The 20,852-nt window shown below is 43.7% G+C and overlaps 2 protein-coding genes across 2 annotated transcripts; both read left to right on the top strand.

The window, feature by feature from the left end:
• The first annotated feature begins 5,727 nt into the window (after positions 1–5,727).
• LOC123186787 (UPF0481 protein At3g47200) lies at positions 5,728–7,606 on the top strand. The gene is made up of 3 exons (XM_044598489.1): positions 5,728–5,951; positions 6,034–6,514; positions 6,722–7,606. The coding sequence occupies exons 1-3, from the start codon at positions 5,770–5,772 to the stop codon at positions 7,517–7,519; spliced, it is 1,461 nt and encodes a 486-aa protein (XP_044454424.1). The 5' UTR covers positions 5,728–5,769; the 3' UTR covers positions 7,520–7,606.
• Positions 7,607–17,790: 10,184 nt separating this feature from the next.
• Positions 17,791–19,692, top strand: LOC123038337 (UPF0481 protein At3g47200). The gene is made up of 3 exons (XM_044462177.1): positions 17,791–17,969; positions 18,205–18,673; positions 18,901–19,692. Exons 1-3 carry the CDS (start codon positions 17,845–17,847, stop codon positions 19,690–19,692), a joined length of 1,386 nt encoding a protein of 461 aa, XP_044318112.1. The 5' UTR covers positions 17,791–17,844.
• Positions 19,693–20,852: the final 1,160 nt, after the last annotated feature.

The raw sequence follows: 20,852 nt of genomic DNA on the forward strand, positions 1-20,852 counted from the left end.
AGTTAAGAACCTGGTCCAGAGTTTCCGGGCTGATTCTCCGGGTTGCTGGACTATGTGACTAAGGTCATCGGCATCTGGAGGCCGAACATAGATACCTTGGAAGTTGTCCCTAAAGGCATCCTCCAAGTCTTCCTAGCTGCCAATAGAAATTTCTGGGAGGCTGTTCAGCCAGTGCCATGCTGGCCCCTTGAGTTTTAGAGGCAGGTACTGATGGCGTGGAGGTCGTCACCGCCAGCCATGTGAATGTGGAGAAGAAAATCTTCGATCCATATTGTAGGATCTGTTGTACCATCGTATGATTCTATGTTCACGGGTTTAAACCCTTCTGGGAACTGGTGTTCCATTGCTACCTCTTGAGCACTGCGTTGGTTTTTCCCGAAGAGGAAGGGATGATGCAGAAAAGTAGCGTAAGTATTTCCCTCAGTTTTTGAGAACCAAGGTATCAATCTAGTAGGAGCCCACGCTCAAGTCCCTCGTACCTGCACAAAGCGATAGCTACTCGCAACCAACGCGATTAGGGGTTGTCAAGCCCTTCACGGTCACTTACGAGAGTGAGATCTGATAGATAGAATATTTTTGGTATTTTTGATATAAAGATGCAAAGTAAAAAGTAAAAGCAAAGTAAACAGCAAAACAATATAAAAATGATGGAGATTGATATGATGAGAATAGACCCGGGGGCCATAGGTTTCACTAGTGGCTTCTCTCAAGAGCATGAGTATTCTACGGTGGGTGAACAAATTACTATTAAGCGATTGATAGAATTGAGCATAATTATGAGAATATCTAGGCATGATTATGTATATAGGCATCACGTCCGTGACAAGTAGATCGAAACGATTCTGCATCTACTACTATTACTCCACTCATCGACCTCTATCCAGCATGCATCTAGAGTATTAAGTTAAAACAGAGTAACGCCTTAAGCAAGATGACATGATGTAGAGAGATAAATTCATGCAATATGAAATAAACCCCATCTTGTTATCCTCGATGGCAACGATACAATACGTGCCTTGCTGCCCCTTCTATCATTGGGTAAGGACACCGCAAGATCGAACCCAAAGCTAAGCACTTCTCCCATGGCAAGAACTACCAATCTAATTGGCCAAACCAAACGGATAATTCGAAGAGACTTGCAAAGATAACCAATCATGCATAAAAGAATTCAAAGAAGATTCAAATATTATCCATAGATAGACTTGATCATAAACCCACAATTCATCGGTCTCAACAAACACACCACAAAGAGAAGATTACATCGAATAGATCTCCACAAGAGAGGGGGGAGAACTTTGTATTGAGATACAAAGAGAGAGAAGAAGCCATCTAGCTACTAACTATGGACCCGAAGGTCTGACGTAAACTACTCACACTTCATCGGAGGGGCTAGGATGATGTAGAAGCCCTCCGTGATGACGGCCCTCTTCCGGCGGAGCTCCGGAACAGGACCCAAGATGGGATCTCGTGGATACAGAAAGTTGCGGCGGTGGAATTAGGTTTTTGGCTCCTGTTCTGATCGTTTGGGGGTACGTGTGTATATATAGGAGGAAGGAGTATGTCGGTGGAGCACCGAGGGGCCCACGAGGCAGGGGGCGCCCCCACCCTCGTGACCACCTCTTTGATCCCTTGCAGTAGGGTCCAAGTCTCCTGGATCACGTTCGGTGAGAAAATCACGTTCCCGAAGATTTTATTCCGTTTGGACTCCGTTTGATATTCTGTTTATCCGAAACACTGAAATAGGAAAAAAAACAGCAATTCTGGGCTAGGCCTCCGGTTAATAGGTTAGTCCCAAAAATAATATAAAAGTGGAAAATAAAGCTCAATATAGTCCAAAACAGTATATAATATAGCATGGAGCTATCAAAAATTATAGATACGTTGGAGACGTATCAGGCATCCCCAAGCTTAATTCCTACTCGTCCTCGAGTAGGTAAATGATAAAAAGAGAATTTTTGATGCGGAGTGCTACTTGGCATAATTTCAATGCAAATCTTATTAATTGTGGTATGAATATTCAGATTAGAAAGATTCAAGACAAAAGTTTATATTGACATAGAAAATAATAATACTTCAAGCATACTTACAAAGCAATTATGTCTTCTCAAAATAACATGGCCAAAGAAATTTATCCCTACAAAAAATCATATAGTCTGGCTATGCTCCATCTTCCCCACACAAAGTATTTAAATCATGCACAACCCCGATGACAAGCCAAGCAATTGTTTCATACTCTAACTTTTTCAAAACTTTTTCAATCTTCACGCAATACATGAGCGTGAGCCATGGATATAGCACTATAGGTGGAATAGAATGGTGGTTGTGGAGAAGACAAAAAGGAGAAGATAGTCTCACATCGACTAGGCGTATCAACAGACTAGTCGTATGCAGGCCGTGGTGGCCTAGGCGGCACTTTTATATTTTTATGTTATTTTATTTTGCTTTTAAAGTTTTTAACATACTTTATGAAAATTATTTTTGATATTAAAGTTTTTAACAAAAAACTTTGATAATTTTAGTTGCATAAATTTTACATAATTTTAAGTTAATATTATTTTGATCATAACTAGAGGTTTGTAAAAGCTTTTTAGTTGATTATTTTTGCTATTGAAGAATATTATAGTTTTGTTTTAGCTGATCATAACTAAATATTTTAATTGATTCTTTTTGCTATTAGAGTTTTATAAAAGCTTTTTAGTTTGCTATTAAAGTTTTTAACAAAAACTTTTTTATGAAAATTCTTTTTGCTATTAAAGTTTTTAACAAAAAATACTTTGATAATTTTAGTTGTATAAATTTTATGTAATTTTAGGTTAATATTATTTTGATCATAACTAGAGGTTTATAAGAACATTTTAGTTGATTCTTTTTTCTATTAGTTCATTCTTTGAGCTACATGACCCTAAAATTGAAAAACACTACAAATGAACTCTAAAAAAGTTGAAACTAGGCATGGTATCATAATTTCACCCACATAGCATGTGCTCAAAAGCTTAGAGGGTTACAGCAAAAATTGGATGCAGTTCGTGTACAAAATGGACAATCTCTTTCGAAGTATCACGGTTTCAGACAAAAACTCATCTATTACAAAGGGATTTAATTTTTAACATACTTTAACTGGAGACTTTTTGTGTGTCCAATATACACCATTCAAAGTCACACCATCAATTTTCAACCCTTTTCTGACTTCATTTGCTATTTTCCATGCGTTTAATGATTTATTTGAGCTAAATGACACTGAAATTGAAAAGCACTACAAATGAACTCTGAAAAGGTTGAAACTTGGCATGGCATCATAATTTAACCCACATAGTATGTGCTAAAAAGTTTAGAGAGTTACGGGAAAAATTGGATGCACTTCGTGTATAAATTGGACAATCTCTTTCGAAGTATCAGGGTTTCGAACGAAAACTCATCTATTACAAAGGGATTTCATTTTTTGACATGTAACTGCAGTGATATTCTAGATCAAAGCCATCTGATATGTTGTATTCACTAGATAGAAAGTCTTCACTTTTTCTTCACGTGTGTCCCTTGCTTATTGCGTCGTAACCATGGATAATCTTTATCGTTTAACAGGATGCTTGGGTTAGCCTTCACTTCGAAGGGAAAATTTTCATGAAACATTTCATAATCTTCGGACATGCTGTCTACCTTGTCCTCCACTCCCACAATGTTTCTTTTCACTGAAAGAACTATGTGACGTTTTGGCTCATCGTATGATGTATTTGCTTTCTTATCGTTTCTTTTTCTCGGTTTGGTAGATATGTCCTTCACATAGTAAACCTGCGCCACATCATTGGCTAGGACGTATGGTTCATCTGTGTACCCAAGATCGATTGTTGAGATCGACTGTTGTCATTCCGCACTGCGAGTCTACCTGTACCCCGCCTCCTGATAGATTGACCCATTTGCACCGAAACAGAGGTACCTTAAATTTATGTCCATAGTCAAGTTATCATATCTCCTCTATGTAATCATAATATGTGTCATTTGCCCTATTGGTGTTTGCTACATCAAAGCGGACACCACTGTTTTGGTTGGTGCTTTTTTTTTATCTTGGGCGATCGTGTAAAATATATTCCCATTTATCTCGTACCCTTGGTAAGTCAATACAGTCGAAGATGGTGTCCTGGCCAACAAGTACAGCTCATCTCCAATAGTGTTGTTATGCATGAGATGTGTTTGCAACAAACTGCCGAAAGTCCCGATGTGTTCACGTGTAATCCAGTCGTCAGACTGCTCCGGGTGTTTGAAGCATAGAATATTCTTGTGTTCATTGATATACGTATGTGGTTCTTACTCACTTTTACGGGCTTCAAGGAGCTTTTAATTATTGGGTGCAACCGTTGGAAGACGGTAGCACAGGTTATCTTCAGCCGATTTGGATGGCGAGCTAATAATAGGCTAGGTGTGTAGCCATCGTAGCTTATTTTTATATCACCGGTGTGGCACTTTTTCTGTTCTATATCGCTGGGTGTGGCGCTTTTCAGATTTACTTACTTTCGACTACTGCTCAGTTTATGAGCATCTTTAGACCTTATGACATTGTTACGTTTTTATTTAATAATATAGCTGTATGCATTGATTGATGGGTATTCCTCCTTTAAAAAAACAGTTTAATAATCCTGCCGCTAGCTTTGTTCTCCTAGTTATTTTCTTGTCAGCGGGCGTCGTAATTGTATTCTCTTGCTTCCTGAGAGCATGATTGTGTAATATTTCACCAACTGATTCATTTCGCTCTGTTTTCTATTACAGTGTACTTCTATTCTAAGAAAGCACGAATATATTGTACTGATTCGCAGCAGTTGTTCATGTTAGCTGCTTCAATTGCATCGTCTGCTCTCTGCTATTGGTGATTAGCTTGTTTGTGTTGCAGGTAGCCTCTTACAGTTTAGAGGTCACAGTTTTTTGAACATTATCTGAATTTTGATTGATGCACTGGTAGTTCAGATTTGCATCTAAGTTTTTTAGAGTAACAGGAAGGCACAAAAGGCCTCCCTGGTTCCATTTTTATTGAAAACGAAACCAGAGCAAACAGGGGGGGCCACATTCAAGCATACGCTAGTCGCATGTTGAGAGCCCTAACGGGCAACACAAAAACTAAACAGTTAAGCTGGAGCTGACAAAGTGCAAAGAGCAAACTTATTACAGCGTACCCTTGTGAATCAAGCGATTAATGGCATATGTCATCGTTTGGTGGATGGTAAAGCGGTCAGATGACGCATGTGGTAGTAGCGTGGATTAACTAGCTTTAATTAGCATTGTGTTAATTATGAAAGGGCGGTAGCAACTCTGCCACCACCATGAAGTTAAGCATAATGGTACATGATCTTAGTTTGGCTCGGCCAGCATCATCCTACTATTTCCTTTTGGTAAAGATGATTTGATAGTAGGAGTAATAGGAAACATCCTTCCGGCCAATGCTTTCTGCAAAGCATGCTAGTCTAAATGACGTTAAGCATAATGCTGGTGTAATTAAGTTCCTTTGCACCTAATAACGTTGTGCCTAACTCTAACTCTAGGGGACAAGGCAAGTGACACCGTCCTATAATAATTCATTACCCATATCATGTCCCCATAACCCAGGCCTGCGTAAGTAAGGTATAATCCCGTGATAACACAGCAAGAAAGGAATATGGACGAGAAAGAAAGCCGGCTCTGTTAATTCTTGCCCTATATATATACACAAGCTCGAATTCAGGATCACAAATTCCGTGTAGCTACCTGAGCTAGGTAGACAAGCCACTCCGGCCACTTGGTTGCAGGATGTCGTCGTCGTGGGTGGTGGATGTCGACTGCCATGAGCCGCAGGCGAAGGTGGAGGGATGGGTGGTGGACATGGAGAAGAAGCTCGAGGACGCGGAGCCGCGGGCGAAGGTGCTGAGATGGCCGAAGCACTGCATCTTCCGCGTCCCACTGCGCTTCAAGATGAAGACGGTGGATGGCATGTAAGCGGCACGCCCTATCACCCGCATTGTCGTAATTTCTGCTCTTGTATTTTCTTTGAGAACAGGAAAAATGTAATGGCAGCGCGAGCAGCGTATTCAAGCCGCAGACAGTGTCTCTCGGCCCATTCCACCACGATGACAAGGAGCTGAAACCCATGGAGGAGCACAAGCTGAGAGCCGTCCGTCATCTCCTCAGTCGTGACCATGCTGATGCTGGTCGGGTCAGCAAGCTGACCCTTGGCGGGCTCGTCGCCGCCGTGCAGAAGGTGGCGGACGAGCTGGAGGATGCCTACATGGACCTGGACGAGGAGTGGCGGGGTGAGAACAGGGGCAAATTCCTTGAGATGATGATCACGGATGGCTGCTTCCTGCTGGAGGTGATGAGGACTGCCGCAGGGAAGGAGTCCATTCCCAAGGACTACGCTCATGGCGACCCTGTCTTCAGCTCGTACGGCATCCAGCACATCAAGCCCTTCATCCAGCGTGACATGCTCATGGTCGAGAACCAGCTGCCACTGAGGTTGCTTGAGACGATCGTCGCCGTGGAGGACGGCACATGTCCGGTACGTAGGTTACTGACTGCTAACGTATACTCCCTGTATCTCATAACATAAGAATGTTTTTGACACTACACTGGTGTCAAAAACACTCTTATATTATGGGAAGGGGGGTAGTATCTATCATTGCCACACTATACATTCGACACAGACACCTATTCTGACAGGCCGCTTAATTTGGCTATGTATGGACATAAATGATGATGCATGCAGAGCGCGGCTTCGATAAACTCCATGGTGCTCAAGTTCCTCGAAAGGGAAGATGCCCCGGAAGGGACCGGCCTGGGACTCCACCCTCTTGACATCTACCGGACGAGCCGACTAAAGGGCACAAGTCAGATCAAGAGTAACAGAAAGGTTCTTCACAGAGGCATGCCGATGACACGAACAACAAAGGAGGTCAGCGTCGTTCGCCCGGAGAGAGTGGTGCCCCGATCCGCGTGGAAGCTGTCGGAGGCGGGAATTCAGTTCCTGCCCAGCAACACGAGCTGCCTCGACGACATAGAGCTACACAACGGGAGGCTCTACATGCCCAAGGTCGAGATGGACGACTCCACCGCCTACAGGATCCACAACATGATGGCGTTCGAGGCGATGCACGTCAGCACTGGCAATGACGTGACGGCATACGTGTTGTTCGTCAAGGACCTCATCAACTCTGCCGATGACGTGCAACTACTGGAGAGGAAGGGGATCCTGGAGCACGACCTCGCTGACGACGACAACGCTGTGGTGAGGCTCTTCAACAGCCTCACCAGAGACGTGTCCAAGAATTGGAAGAGTCACCTGTCCCAGGTGCGTCAGGACGTGGATCACCATTACCGCAGCAACCGTTTGCGTGTCTTTCTCTATGAGGCGTGGTCAAACCTTAAGAGCAAGTACTTCAGGAGCCCGTGGACACTCCTCGCCCTTGTCACCGCAATCCTGCTCGTCGTCGGAGATATCATGCAGGCTGTGTATGCAGTCATAGGCTATGATCCTAACGAGAAGGGCAAGCCCAAAATGAATTAACCAGATGGTGTTTTTTTTTTTGTGTGCAAACAATAAAAAGTGGAAGCAAACTTGAAGAGTTGTGCACAACTCAACAAAATATATATATCTCCCTCTTTCTCTCCCATCGTGTGTTCGAGATGCCAAATAATGTATTTTTTCGAAAAGGGGGGGATCCCTAGCCTCTGCATCAGCATGATGCATACGGCCATCTTATTAACAATAAATCATCCACAAGGTCTCGAAATCTCAAAAGTAGCAAAATAAAATGAAGAAGAAAGGCTCACACAGAGCCCAAAGGCTAGATACACAAGCTAGCCAAATAAAGGATAAACCACAACCGGTTGGCTCAAAAATAGACAGGTAAACTAATTGCCTATCCTATTACATGACCGCCATCCAAACCGGCTGAAGATATCCCGAGCTACCGTCTCCCATCGGATAGCACCAGTAACCAAAAGCTCCCTGGCCTCCGTCGGAGTGAGTAGCGACCAGGAACGGATAAGTGCCGTAGCTCTGAAGATAACCTGCAAAACTTGAATGTTTGTTGTTCTGTTAAAGACAAGATCATTTCTGCAATTCCAAAGCGCCCATACTAAGGCGCACACCCCCAAGCGAATATGTTTTGCTAACCCGGGCTCTACCCTGTTGAGCCATGTTCCAAACAACATGTTAACCGAGCTTGGTGGATGAATATTGAAAGCAACATGAACAGTTGTCCAAAGAATTCTAGCTAGTGGGCAATCAAAGAATAAATGATTAATGGTTTCACCCTGATCACAGAAACTACACCTAGTAGGTCCTGTCCAATTGCGCTTTGTTAAATTGTCCTTTGTTAAGATAACTTGTTTGTGTAGAAACCACATAAACACCTTGATCTTTAAAGGAACTTTGACATCCCACACATGCTTGGAAGAAGGAATTGAGCTCGAATTAATAACATCAACATACATTGATTTAACTGTGAATTCACCCGACCTAGTGAGATTCCAGCGCAGTTTATCAGGTTGTTGTGAAAGTTGGACTTGCATCAGTCTCCTAACTAGATGTAGCCACTGTTCCCAACGATTGCCCACTAACGATCTTCTAAATTGAATATTAAGGGGTATCGAAAGAAAGACCGTTGCAACCAGAGCATCGCGCCTTTGGACAACACGATACAACGACGGATACTGGATTGCAAGGGGTGTACCTCCGAGCCAAGTATCCTCCCAGAATCTTGTGCTGGCACCATTACCAACTATATGCTTTGCCCTCTGAAAAAATGAAAGCTTAACTTTCATGAGCCCTTTCCAAAAGGGTGAATCAGTTTGTCTAACCGTGACCTGAGACAAAGTTTTGGTTTGAAGATACTTATTACGAAGGATTTGAGCCCAAGTGGCGTCAGTTCCTGAAGATAACTTCCACAACCACTTGCTAAGAAGGCATCGGTTCTTAACCTCGAGATTTTCAATCCCCATACCCCCTTGGTCTTTCGGCCTACAAATGATATCCCACTTCGCTAACTGGTATTTTCTTTTTAGCTCATCTCCCTGCCAAAAGAAACGCGATCGATAGAAGTCCAGTCTTTTCCTTACACCAACTGGGACTTCAAAGAAAGACAAAAGAAACATGGGCATGCTCGTGAGCACCGAATTAATAAGAATTAAACGGCCTCCATATGACATGAGCTTACCCTTCCAACAACTTAGCTTTTTCTCGAATCGATCCTCGATACACTTCCATTCGTTGTTCGTAAGCCTACGGTGATGTATAGGAATTCCTAGGTATGTGAATGGCAGCTCCCCCGAACCACATCCAAACAATTGTTTGTAAGCTTCTTGTTCCTCCTTGGCTCTACCAAAACAGAACAACTCGCTTTTGTGGAAGTTAATTTTGAGCCCCCTCAATTGCTCGAACAAACAAAGCAACAGCTTCATATTTCTTGCTTTTACCAAGTCATGCTCCATGAAGATGATAGTGTCATCAGCGTACTGTAGGATGGAAATTCCTCCATCCACTAAATGAGGCACCAAGCCTCCTACTTGGCCAGCCTCCTTGGCTCTCTGTAACAGAACTGCCAACATGTCCACAACTATGTTGAACAGAATAGGGGACATCGGATCTCCTTGCCGCAAGCCCTTGTGTGTTTGGAAGTAATGACCAATATCGTCATTCACTTTAATGCCAACACTACCCTTTTGCGTGAACGATTCAATCTGGCTCCTCCAGACGTCGTCGAACCCTTTCATACGCAAAGCTTGTTGCAGGAAAGGCCACTTAACTTTGTCGTACGCTTTCTCGAAATCCACTTTAAAAATGACTCCATCGAGTTTCTTCGAGTGGATTTCATGGAGCGTTTCATGCAAAACCACCACCCCTTCTAGGATGTTTCTATCCGGCATGAAAGCTGTCTAGGATTGCTGCACCACAGAATGCGCAATCTGTGTGAGCCTATTAGTCCCAACCTTGGTAAAAATTTTGAAACTAACATTCAAAAGGCAGATAGGCCGAAACTGCTCAATCCTCAGAGCATCGGCCTTTTTTGGTAACAACGTTATGGTTCCAAAGTTCAAGTGAAATAGTTGAAGCCGTCCAGCAAAAAGGTCATGAAACATGGGTAAAAGATCCCCCTTAATAATATGCCAGTATTTTTTATAAAACTCCGCCGGAAACCCATCCGGCCCGGGAGCCTTATTGTTCTCCATCTGAGAGATGGCATCGAAAACCTCCTTTTCCGTAAACGGCGCAACCAAAATAGCATTATCAGAAGCAGTTAGTTGAGGCACATCCTCAAACCTGGACTCATCGAGAGACACAGCGCTATCCTCCGGCGGTCCAAATAACTGCTTATAATATTCGGTGATGTAAAGCTTTAGATTATCGTGACCAACAATTGTGCCTTCATCTTGCTCGAGCTGGAAATTTTTTTTCTTTCTGTGTTTGCCATTCGCAATAAGGTGAAAGAATTGAGTGTTCGCATCCCCTTGGATTACTTTGCGAACCTTTGCTCTGAGCGCCCACTTCAGCTCTTCTTCGCGGAGGAGTTCCTTTAACCTCTTCTCCGCATCAAGCTTACAAGTCAATTCAGCAGACTACAAAATTGTTGATTCAGCTTTAACATCTAGGGATTGTATAAGATCTAGGAGGCTGTCCTTCTCAATCTTATAAACTCCACTTAGGTGCTTTGCCCATCCCCGGAGAAAGCTCCTCAAATGCCTAATCTTATTCTGCCATCTCTCGATAGACGATCTTCCTCCAGTATCCGTAGCCCACTCCCTGGCTACGAGATCCAGAAAACCTTCTCGTTCAAACCACGCCGTTTCAAAAGAGAAGGTATTTTTGTTTCCCACAATCCTTGGCTCACCTGAGTCTACAAACAAAGGCGTGTGGTCCGAAATCCCGCGTGTGAGAGCCTGAACCGTGACGAGGGGGAACTTCTGTTCCCATTCGGCACTTGCTAGTACCCGATCCAACTTCTCATATGTCGGATTGGGTAAAGAGTTAGCCCAGGTGAATTGTCGACCAGAAAGCTCGATCTCTCTCAGATCCAAACTCTCAATGATGGTGTTAAACATAAAAGACCATCGGCCGTCAAAGTTATCATTATTCTTCTCATCCCTCCTCCTAATGATGTTGAAATCCCCCCAACCAAAATGGGGAGTTGCTCAGATCCGCAAATACGAACCAGGTCGGCCAGAAATTCCGGTTTAAGCTCAGGTTGTGCGGCCCCATAGACCGCCACCAGAACCCAGTTAAACCCATCTACTTTAGACCGGACTCGAAATTTGACCGCGAAGTCACCCATAACAACGCTCCGGACTTCAAGGGAATCACATCTCACACCAAGCAAGATGCCACCGGACCTCCCTCTTGGAGGAAGACAATGCCAATCGAAATCCACACCTCCCGACAGCGCATTAAGAAACTGTGGCGCAAAATTATCCCTACCAGTTTCAGAGAGTGCAATGAAGTCTAACCGGTGCTCTAAAGATGCCTCCGCTAGAAACCTACGTTTAGCCAAGTCCTTAAGACCTCTGCTATTCCAGAATATTCCTTTCATAGGTCATCATGGAATTTTTTGGCAGTACAAATCCTAGCACTCCTACGTACCGCAGAAGCAGGGTACACCTTCCGCTTCCACTTACGTTTAGGAATGTTATTTCCCGCAACCCGGTCCTCATAACCGTGCTCCGGTTGTGCAAAAACTACATCGTCCACACAGGGTTCTTCCTCGTCCGACTCCGCAGACGGAGGAACAAGATCCGCACAGAAATTGTCAAGCACTCTTACCCCCAATGCATCAATCTCCGCATCATTCATAGGTCTTACTGCCGCTAGGTTTCTAATGGTTTCTAATGCCCGTTCTGCTTCCAAATCTAATAGATCGTTAACCGAGTTTGAAATTTCAGAATTATTATTCCCAAGCGACACCCCTACTTGGTTTGCATTATTAATGATCTCATCCTTAGAGAAATGCAAAATGGAATTGGATAAATTTACTGACATACCGGTAGTGACCTCAACATCACGAAGCTTGGCCGCCCGCATAGCGCACCGCTGCTGCATATCATGTGTGTGTTTTCTTTTTTCCGAAGAGGATCGAGCAATGCACACAATCATTTCTTTAATCAAACATAGTGTAAAAAACGAGTACCATCTGAAGTACGTAAACATAAGTGACAAAGTATAAAAGCCGCCATAACCGATAAAAATAGGACACAATACCTAAAAACACCGATGCTTCGTGATGATGTAAAGGTTGGGGGCACTCCTCTTTTCAAACAAAGAAAGTATTGCTATCGGATAGGCCACTAGTACGGTTCATGTATAATGCATTGGTTAAAAAAGGGGTCCACGTGTGATAGCTTCATATCTGACGAGTGCTTTATGAAAATCCATATCGGTGTGAACCGAGCGATTAGCACATGTTGTCATTTGGTGGATGCTAAAGCGGTCAAGTGACGTATCAAAGATGACGCATGTGATAGTAACGTGGATTAACTAACTTTGCTAGTTGTGCTAATTATCTGCCAACCCCATGAAGTTAAGCATAATGATTAATGGTACGTGGTCTCAGTTTGGCTCAGCCAGCATAAGACTACCCGACTACCCATAGTGTGAGTAACATAGGTGGTAACATCACACATCTTTAGACAAAACAGATGATGTGACGAGTAATTAATGAAGAAAGAGAGGCATGTGGTAACATAGCTACACTAGTAGAAAACCACCCATTAGTCCCGGTTCGTAAGGGCCTTTAGTCACTAATGGGTCGTTACTAATACCTCCACCCATTAGTCCCGGTTCAAACCAGAACCGGGACCAATGTGCCTCCACGTGGCCCTGTGCGCCCACCCCAGTCAGGGGGCCTTTGGTCCCGGTTGGTGGCTTCAACCGGGACCAAAAGTCAATTTTTTTTAAAAGTGGCTGCTTTAGGGGTTATTTTTAGGTTGCTATTATAGCTAGCTAATAGAGAGAAGTGTCCTCTCTTATATCTTCGTCCTTGGTTTATCAACGCTGCTGCTATGTTCATTGCACCCGCAGATATAAAATGCTCATGCATGCTTGCATCATACATCATCATATATATATAATAACAAGTCCTACTAATCATGCATCATCATATACAACTTCTACTCGTTATTAATAATAAGTCATACGATCATCATCCTCTCATAGTCATCGAACCCAACCCTACATAATTGTTCTTAGCACATGATCATCAGTATCAGGTAGGACCTAAACACCCTTAAGGTAAAATAGCATAAAACAATATAGACCCTGACTCTCCATTATGACGAATGGCGATCATCCTGTCTCCAATTTTTGCCCTTCGCTGAATGTTGCTTACAAGAAGCTCCTTACGACTGTCCATACATTTTTTCCATTCTTTGATTATCATGTCTCCACTTCTTTTAGAAACCTGGTATGGACAGTTGAGATTAATAGGACGACCTGGGTGTATGTTCAAAACATGAAGGCTACCCCGTGTATACATCAGATGAGGCACACAATCATTTGGGATTATCTGTTGAAAAACCATAGTAATAACTTCGTAGTTAGCAATGATATGATGTACTAGTTTTAGAAGTGTGCAAAAAGATGCACGAATGTTGTAATAGTAAAAAATCATACCAGAGTATCTCCATGGTAGTTACCGTAGTTCAACATGTGCACTAGTGGCACGTATTGACCATAATGTTGAGGAGTTCGATTGTAGACATTGTAATTCTCAAGATCAGTATAAAATCCGACCAGATGATTTTTCTCCTCATAAGTTAGTTCGGAGCCTTCGGTGTAGTAGGTTCTGTCTAACAAAAAAATCTAACATAATATGAACAAATTAATTACTACACATATCTAGTCTAACAAAAAAATCTAATTAATCTAACAAAAAAATCTAACATAATATGAACAAATTAATTACTACACATGTAATCTAACAAAAAAAATTTAATCTAACAAAAAAAATCTATGAACTACATATCTAAATTACTACACATCTAACCTAACAAAAAAAATCTATGAACTACAAAAAGAATCTAAAAAAAATCTAACAAAAATATAAAAAAACGCTCACGTCGGCGTCGAGGCGGCGCGGTGCAGGGGCGACGACGGGCTCGGGGCGGCGCGGGGCAGGGGCGACGAGGACAGCGCGCTCGGGGACGGCGGGCTCGGGGCAGGGGCGACGGCTGGCGACATCGGGGCGCGGCGGCGCGGGACGCGGGCGGCGATGACGGGGCGGCGCGGGACGCGGGCGGCGATGGGGGCGGCGACGACGGCGGGCTCGGGGCGGCGACGGGGACGGCAGGCTTGGGGCGGCGTGGGGCGGGCTCGGCGGCGACGGCGACAAGGAGCAGAGGCTCGGGGCAGGGGCGAGAAAGAGATGGATTTGGCGAAAACTGCTAAGTCCAGTATATATAGCAAGAGCATTGGTCTCGGTTGGAGGCTCCAACCGGGACTAATGCCCCACTCGTCCCGGTTGGTCCAACGAACCGGGACCAAAGAGCGGCATTGGTACCGGTTTGTTCCATGAACGGGTACCAATGGACCCGTGTAACTACTTTTTTATTTTCTGCAGCTATTTTTTTGTTGATTCTTCCTGCAGCTGTTTTTTTAGTCCCACCTCGCCAAGCGAGAGGCAGTCGCAGTTGTTTATAAGCCCTGAGTGCAGAGACGATGACGAAGAGGCTCAATGCTCCTGCACGTTGGTTAGCTTCAAGCCTTGAGGAATACGGTAGACTGCACAGAGCTATGTGCAGTGCAGTTGACACTATTCCGAAAGGCTTGAAGCAAATTAACGAGTATTGCGCCTCTTTTTTATTTTTAATGACTTATTACAATTCAGAAATAAATAGAATAAAAAATAATTTTGATTAACTTTACTAAAAAATAATTCTGACCGTTGCAGCCGGCGATGGTGGTCATCTCTTCAGTCAGAGATGGTCGGCCTGAGGCTGTGTGTTCGGATCTCGGGATCCGTCATCTGGCACCAGCTGCGAGTCGGGGAGACGTAGTTGCCGGTGAAAACCGAGCTGACGGCGGGCGATGGCGGCGTTCCATGTCGTTACCATGATGAAGACATCGTCGTGTGACTACCGTTGACCCACTCGTATTGCTTCGGGGGAGCGGCTTCGTCTTAACGAGCATTGCGCCTCTTTTTTATTTTTAATGACTTATTACAACTCAAAAATAAAAAGAAAAAAATAAATGTAGCAGAAAAGAAAAAAACTATATAAAAAACCACTCAGAAATAAATAGAAGAAAAAATAATTTTCATTAACTTTACTAAAAAAATAGCATAGATGCTTATTTCTAATGACTTATTACAACTCAGAAATAAAAACAAAAGAATAAATATAATAGAAAAGAAAAAAGAAACTATATAAAAAACTACTCAGAAATGAATAGAAGCAAAAAATAGTTGTGATTAACTGTACTAAAAAAGGAACATATATCCTTATTTTTAATGGCTTATTACAACTCAGAAATAAAAAGAAAAAAATAAATATAGCAGAAAAGAAAAAAATATAAAAAACTATTCAGAAATGAACATAGATGCGCTTATAGAGGAAAATCAACTTAAATTCATAACGAATTTCAATCGAAATCCGTATGAATTTAGGCTAATTTCCCTATATAAGGGCATCTATTTTCATTTTCAGAGGAGCTCAATATGGTAGAGAGGAAGGGGCTTATAAACCGGTCCGATTCCCCTTCGGTTGGCGAGGTGGGACTAAACTCTGGCCGCAATGAGGACCAACCCTTTGGTCCCGGTTCGTCCCACCAACCGGGACCAATGGTGTTGGGCCAAGAGCGAGGCCCATTGGTCCCGGTTCATCCCACCAACCGGGACCAATAGGTCCAGTCGAACCGGGACAAATGGCCCACGTGGCCCGGCCGGCCCCCGGGGCTCAAGAACCAGGTCCAATGCCCCCATTGGTCCCGGTTCTGGATTGAACCGGGACTAATGGGCTGGACCGGCCTGGACCATTGCCCCCTTTTCTACTAGTGCTAGTTACTGTAACATCACACATATCAAGACAAGATGAGTCTATAACCTAATAAATAAAGTGTTGCATGACACCACACATAGGTTACTCCCCACTATAGAGATAGTAACATAGACTAGTAACATATGCATGTTACTAGTCTAAGTTACTACCCATTATGACTAGTCTAATCCTATTATTTCATTTTGGTAAAAGGTTGTGACTAGGTCTCAGTCGCCGACACTTAACTAAGTCTTAGTCAAGTAACATAACATGCAACAAAGAAATAAGAAAAAACTGAAAAAAAAATTGTACGGATCTCAATGTAAGATTTTACAAATATAACATCGACTAAGACATAATGAAGTCTCAGTCGACTAAGATTTACCAAAACTGTTGGGTAAAGCCTAAATTGATCGTAGTAGAAAAGATCCTTCCGGCCAATGCTTTCTGCAAAGCACACTAGCCTAAATAACTCTGCCACCCCGCAGCCGGCCAGAAGTTAAGCACATGATAGTTTAATTAAGTACATCCACATCTTGTGCCTAACCTAGGGGACAAGGCAAGTAACACAATCCTTTAAACATCCACTCATTAAATTATGTTGCTTTTAACCTAGGGTTGTGTAAGTTTAAGGTACATGTTGCAGTAATCATGTGTTAATACATCAAGAAAGTAATGTGAGTGAGATAGCCGGCTCTTAGGTGTGATGAGCGTAAAAATAACACTCATCACGCACCCCACGACAAGATTAGTCTACATCTATAGATGAAATCTTGCAAGATACCACATATATGTTACTACTTACTACACACGATGAAGATAGTAACATAGAGTAGTGTCATATGCATGACACAAATCTAAGTTACTCCTCACTATGACATTTGTGCATCGGCCTTCTTTTCCTTGAAAAACCTCCACTCTTTATTATTATTTTTCCTAGTTCTGAATAAGTGTTTTTGGGTAAAATTTCCAATTTCCAGTCCCTCCTGGTGTAATTCTGTGATAAGAGAGAATATCAAGATAAAATAGGACAAAGGTGATTGAATTAACATAGTAATTGAGCAATTTATCTTCTAAAATTATGATGCAAAATGCACATATAAGAATTTTAGTACATCATTTCGTTAGTCGTATTACTGGCATGTAGATCACCCGTGCACACTTGAGTCGAAAAACATACACAATTAGATAGTTTCATCTATCACGAGTACTTCACAAAAATCCACATAGGATGAGTCATATCATTGATCTGAATCCCACCGTCAGTGCCTATGATATGCGGCTTTCCAACGCGCCCTTGTGGATCAAGCATTAGTGACATGTCATTGTTTGAAGCATGGTAAAGCGGTCAGATGTGACGATTTTCACTCATCAAAGATGACCCACGTTGCGATAATGTAGATTAACTAGCTTTATCATTGTTAATTGTAAAAGTGCGTTAGCAACTGTGCCACCCCATGAAGTTAAGCATAACCGTATGGTAGTCTTAGTTTGGCTCGGCCATGCAGCATCCTACTATTCCCTTTTGGTAAAGCCTGAATTGATAGTGTTTGAAAACATCCTTCCAGCCAATGCTTTCTGCAAAGCATGCTAGTCTAATTAACTCTGCCACCACCCCAACAAGTTAAGCACATTCGAATTGGTAGTTTAATTAAGAACATTCGCATCTATCCTTGTGCCTAACCTAGGGGACAGGGCAAGTAACACGGTACCTATTGTTTTAACCACATCGCCTGCGTAAGTTTAAGGTACCTCTTGCATGCTAGCTGTTCTTCACCTAGCTACATATATATACTCGTTCACACAGGAGTTCAGAAGTACAAAGCGTGTAGCTAGCTATAGGTAAACAAGGTAGTATTTGGTTGCAGGATGTCGTCATGGGTGGTGGATATGGAGAAGAAGGTCCAGGGCGCTGAGCCGCCGGCGAAGGTGGAGAAATGGCGGAAACACTGCATCTTCCGCGTCCCGTTGCGCTTCAAGGTGATCGATGGCAGGTATGGAGAGATACTTCATTGGTGTTGATTGCTTCAACATGACAATTTTTATGCCATGATATTTATTTATGTTTTTGTGTTTTTTTTTCTTTCAATAGTTTGGGTGTCTGCTTCCTCAATGTGTCAATTGCACCTTCCAAAAATGAAATATGTGGACTGCTGCTTCTTGACATTGTGATATTGTAGTCTGATATTAACATATTACCTGTCTTGAAAAAAAAAACACAAATTGCAGGGTGAGCAGCGTATACAAACCGCAGACAGTATCTTTGGGCCCATTCCACCACGACGACAAGGAGCTGAAACCCATAGAGGAGCACAAGCTGAGGGCCGTACATCACCTCCTCCAACGGGACAGCTGCAAGACCACCCTTTCCGAGCTCGTCGCCACCATGGAGAAGGTGGGTGAGGAGCTTGAGGATGCCTACATGGAACTGGGTGATGAGTGGCGGGGCGAGGAGAACAGGGGCAAGTTCCTGGAGATGATGATCATCGACGGTTGCTTCCTACTGGAGGTGATGAGGACGGCCATAGGTGGGAAGAACACCATTCCCAAGGACTACGAGCAGGGTGACCCTGTCTTCAGCTGGCATGGCATCCAGCACATCAAGCCGTTCGTCCAACGCGACATGCTGCTGGTCGAGAACCAGCTGCCACTCAGGTTGCTCGAGAAAATCGTCACCGCAGAGAGCGGCAGATTTCCGGTACGCAGGTTACTGGCTTACTGCTAACATCTACTAGTAGTGGGGTTCACCTAATCTCACAGTAAAAATTTACCCATTCTGACTCTGTGTATCCTCAATGTCTCAACTATTTTCTCATATCGTGTTATGTCATTAATTGTAGTGGCTGGGTGTACTTGATACCAACTTATATATTGCCCTGTTTAAAAAACTTAACATAATGATGAATTGATGAACCATGCATGCAGAGTGCGTCTTCGACCAATTCCATGGTGCTTAAATTCCTGGAAGGCAAAGATAAACCCGAAGGGTCCGATGAGTTGGGACTCCACCCGCTCGACATATACCGAAGGAGCCAGCTCAAGGGCCATCTGAGGCCTTATCAGAGGGACAGAGGTGGCGTGGAGAACACCATACCGACAGCCAATGCCGCCAATGCTCGTCTCGACGGAGTGGTGCCCCGATCGGCGTGGAAATTGTGTGAGGCGGGGATCCGGTTCATGCCCAGCAAGACAGCCTTCCTCGACGACATCAACCTGGACAATGGCAGGCTCTACATGCCCAAGTTCCAACTCGACGACTCCACCGCCTACAAGTTCCACAACATGATGGCGTTCGAGGCGATGCACGTCAGCACTGAAAATGACGTGACGGCCTACGCGCTCTTTGTCAAGGACCTCGTGGACTCCGCCCAAGACGTGCGCCTGCTTGTGAATAAAAGGATCCTTGAGCATGACCTCGCCGATGACGACGATGCCGTGGTGAAGCTCTTCAACGGCCTCACTAGGGATGTGTACAAGAACTGGGAGAGTAACTTGTGCCGCGTGCGTGAGGACGTGCAGTACCACTACATCGGCAACCCCCCACGCATCCTCATGTACAAGTGGTGGGTAAACCTCAAGAACAGGTACTTCAAGAGCCCGTGGACGCTCCTTGCCTTCATCACCGCAATCTTGCTCGTCGTCGGAGACATCATGCAGGCTGTGTTTGCAGTCTTATCCTATTATAAACCTGACAAGGATAAGCCCAAAATGCCTTAATTAGATAATTAATGCTTCATTTTTTTTCTTTGGCATGTTTGTTTTGAAAGAATAAAGGTGAAAACAAATCAGAAAAGCTGTACGCCACAAAACGCCCCCGATCTCTCCCTCGTCTGTTTGATGTCAAACAATATATGTTTCTGTGCGCGCAGATGTTTGTGAGAGATGGGGGCAGGTGATCGCGCTCGACTAGTTGTAGGTTAGAGCAGTGGCGGAGCTAGCCAGAATCCACTGGGGGGGGGGGGGGGGGCAAAAGCTAAAATATGAGTGTTTGGGGGGGGGGGAAGCTAAAAAAACTCTCATTTAAGCCCTCACAATTTTTTTCCTTCACAAGTTGCAGCAATGTTGGGGGGCCACAGCCACCCCAGGGGTGTACATAGCTCCGCCACTGGGTTAGAGCATCAAATGTTTTATTGAACTGTCCCGTCATTGTTCGGACAAGAGAGAATAGAACAAAAAATCACCCAACAGTATTCCTCATTTTGTCTTGGCGTGTGCGGGCAGTCCACAAATCCTTATATCCAAATCATATATGAAGAAGATATGAGGATGTCCGTGCAAGGTGGCACGTAGAATTTGGCCCACCGCGGGTCCCTTTTTCTCTTTCTTTATTCTTTCTTTCTTTTCTCTCTCTTCGTCTTCACAAATTATATGTATGTGACTGGACAATATTATGAGGATAATATAAGGAGTGTGATTGTTTTGCAAGGAAAGTGATGGTCCGAAATAGATCTGCCCGTGTCCACGTCCACAAACATAAGGAGTGTGGTTGTAGATGCTCTTAGGAAACAACAAATGGGAATGTGCGGTACGAACCAGTGGTGCAGATGATTGTGGTAGAGGAGGTGTGTCGTGTACTTTTTTCGACAAAGGATGGATTTTATTAGTTTAAGACGGAGTACAAACACAAAGAGCGCATATTCGACCTCCGCATAGTTAGGACGTACCCAACCCACACAAAACGTGTACACACACAAATCACACGGACAGCTAGCAAAGTCGTACAAGACAGAAGCTATGCGAAGGTGGATAGAAAACAGCGAGAACGAGCCCGCCATAGGGCCATGGCCCCAGACCCGACCCCGGCGAAGATGAACTTCAGGGATAGGGCATTGTTGACGTAGATAATGCTCAAGGCGAAGGCCATATGGCCATGGCCC

The sequence above is a fragment of the Triticum aestivum genome, chromosome 2A, assembly GCF_018294505.1.
Source record: "Triticum aestivum cultivar Chinese Spring chromosome 2A, IWGSC CS RefSeq v2.1, whole genome shotgun sequence".
Lineage (NCBI taxonomy): Eukaryota > Viridiplantae > Streptophyta > Magnoliopsida > Poales > Poaceae > Triticum > Triticum aestivum.

Coding starts and splice junctions, on each gene's coding strand:
- LOC123186787 (XM_044598489.1), top strand. CDS start 5,770: ATGTCGTCGTCGTGGGTGGTGGATGTCGACTGCCATGAGCCGCAGGCG. Junction 5,952..6,033: donor ATGAAGACGGTGGATGGCAT/GTAAGCGGCACG, acceptor ATGTAATGGCAG/CGCGAGCAGCGTATTCAAGC. Junction 6,515..6,721: donor TGGAGGACGGCACATGTCCG/GTACGTAGGTTA, acceptor TGATGCATGCAG/AGCGCGGCTTCGATAAACTC.
- LOC123038337 (XM_044462177.1), top strand. CDS start 17,845: ATGTCGTCATGGGTGGTGGATATGGAGAAGAAGGTCCAGGGCGCTGAG. Junction 17,970..18,204: donor TTCAAGGTGATCGATGGCAG/GTATGGAGAGAT, acceptor CACAAATTGCAG/GGTGAGCAGCGTATACAAAC. Junction 18,674..18,900: donor CAGAGAGCGGCAGATTTCCG/GTACGCAGGTTA, acceptor CCATGCATGCAG/AGTGCGTCTTCGACCAATTC.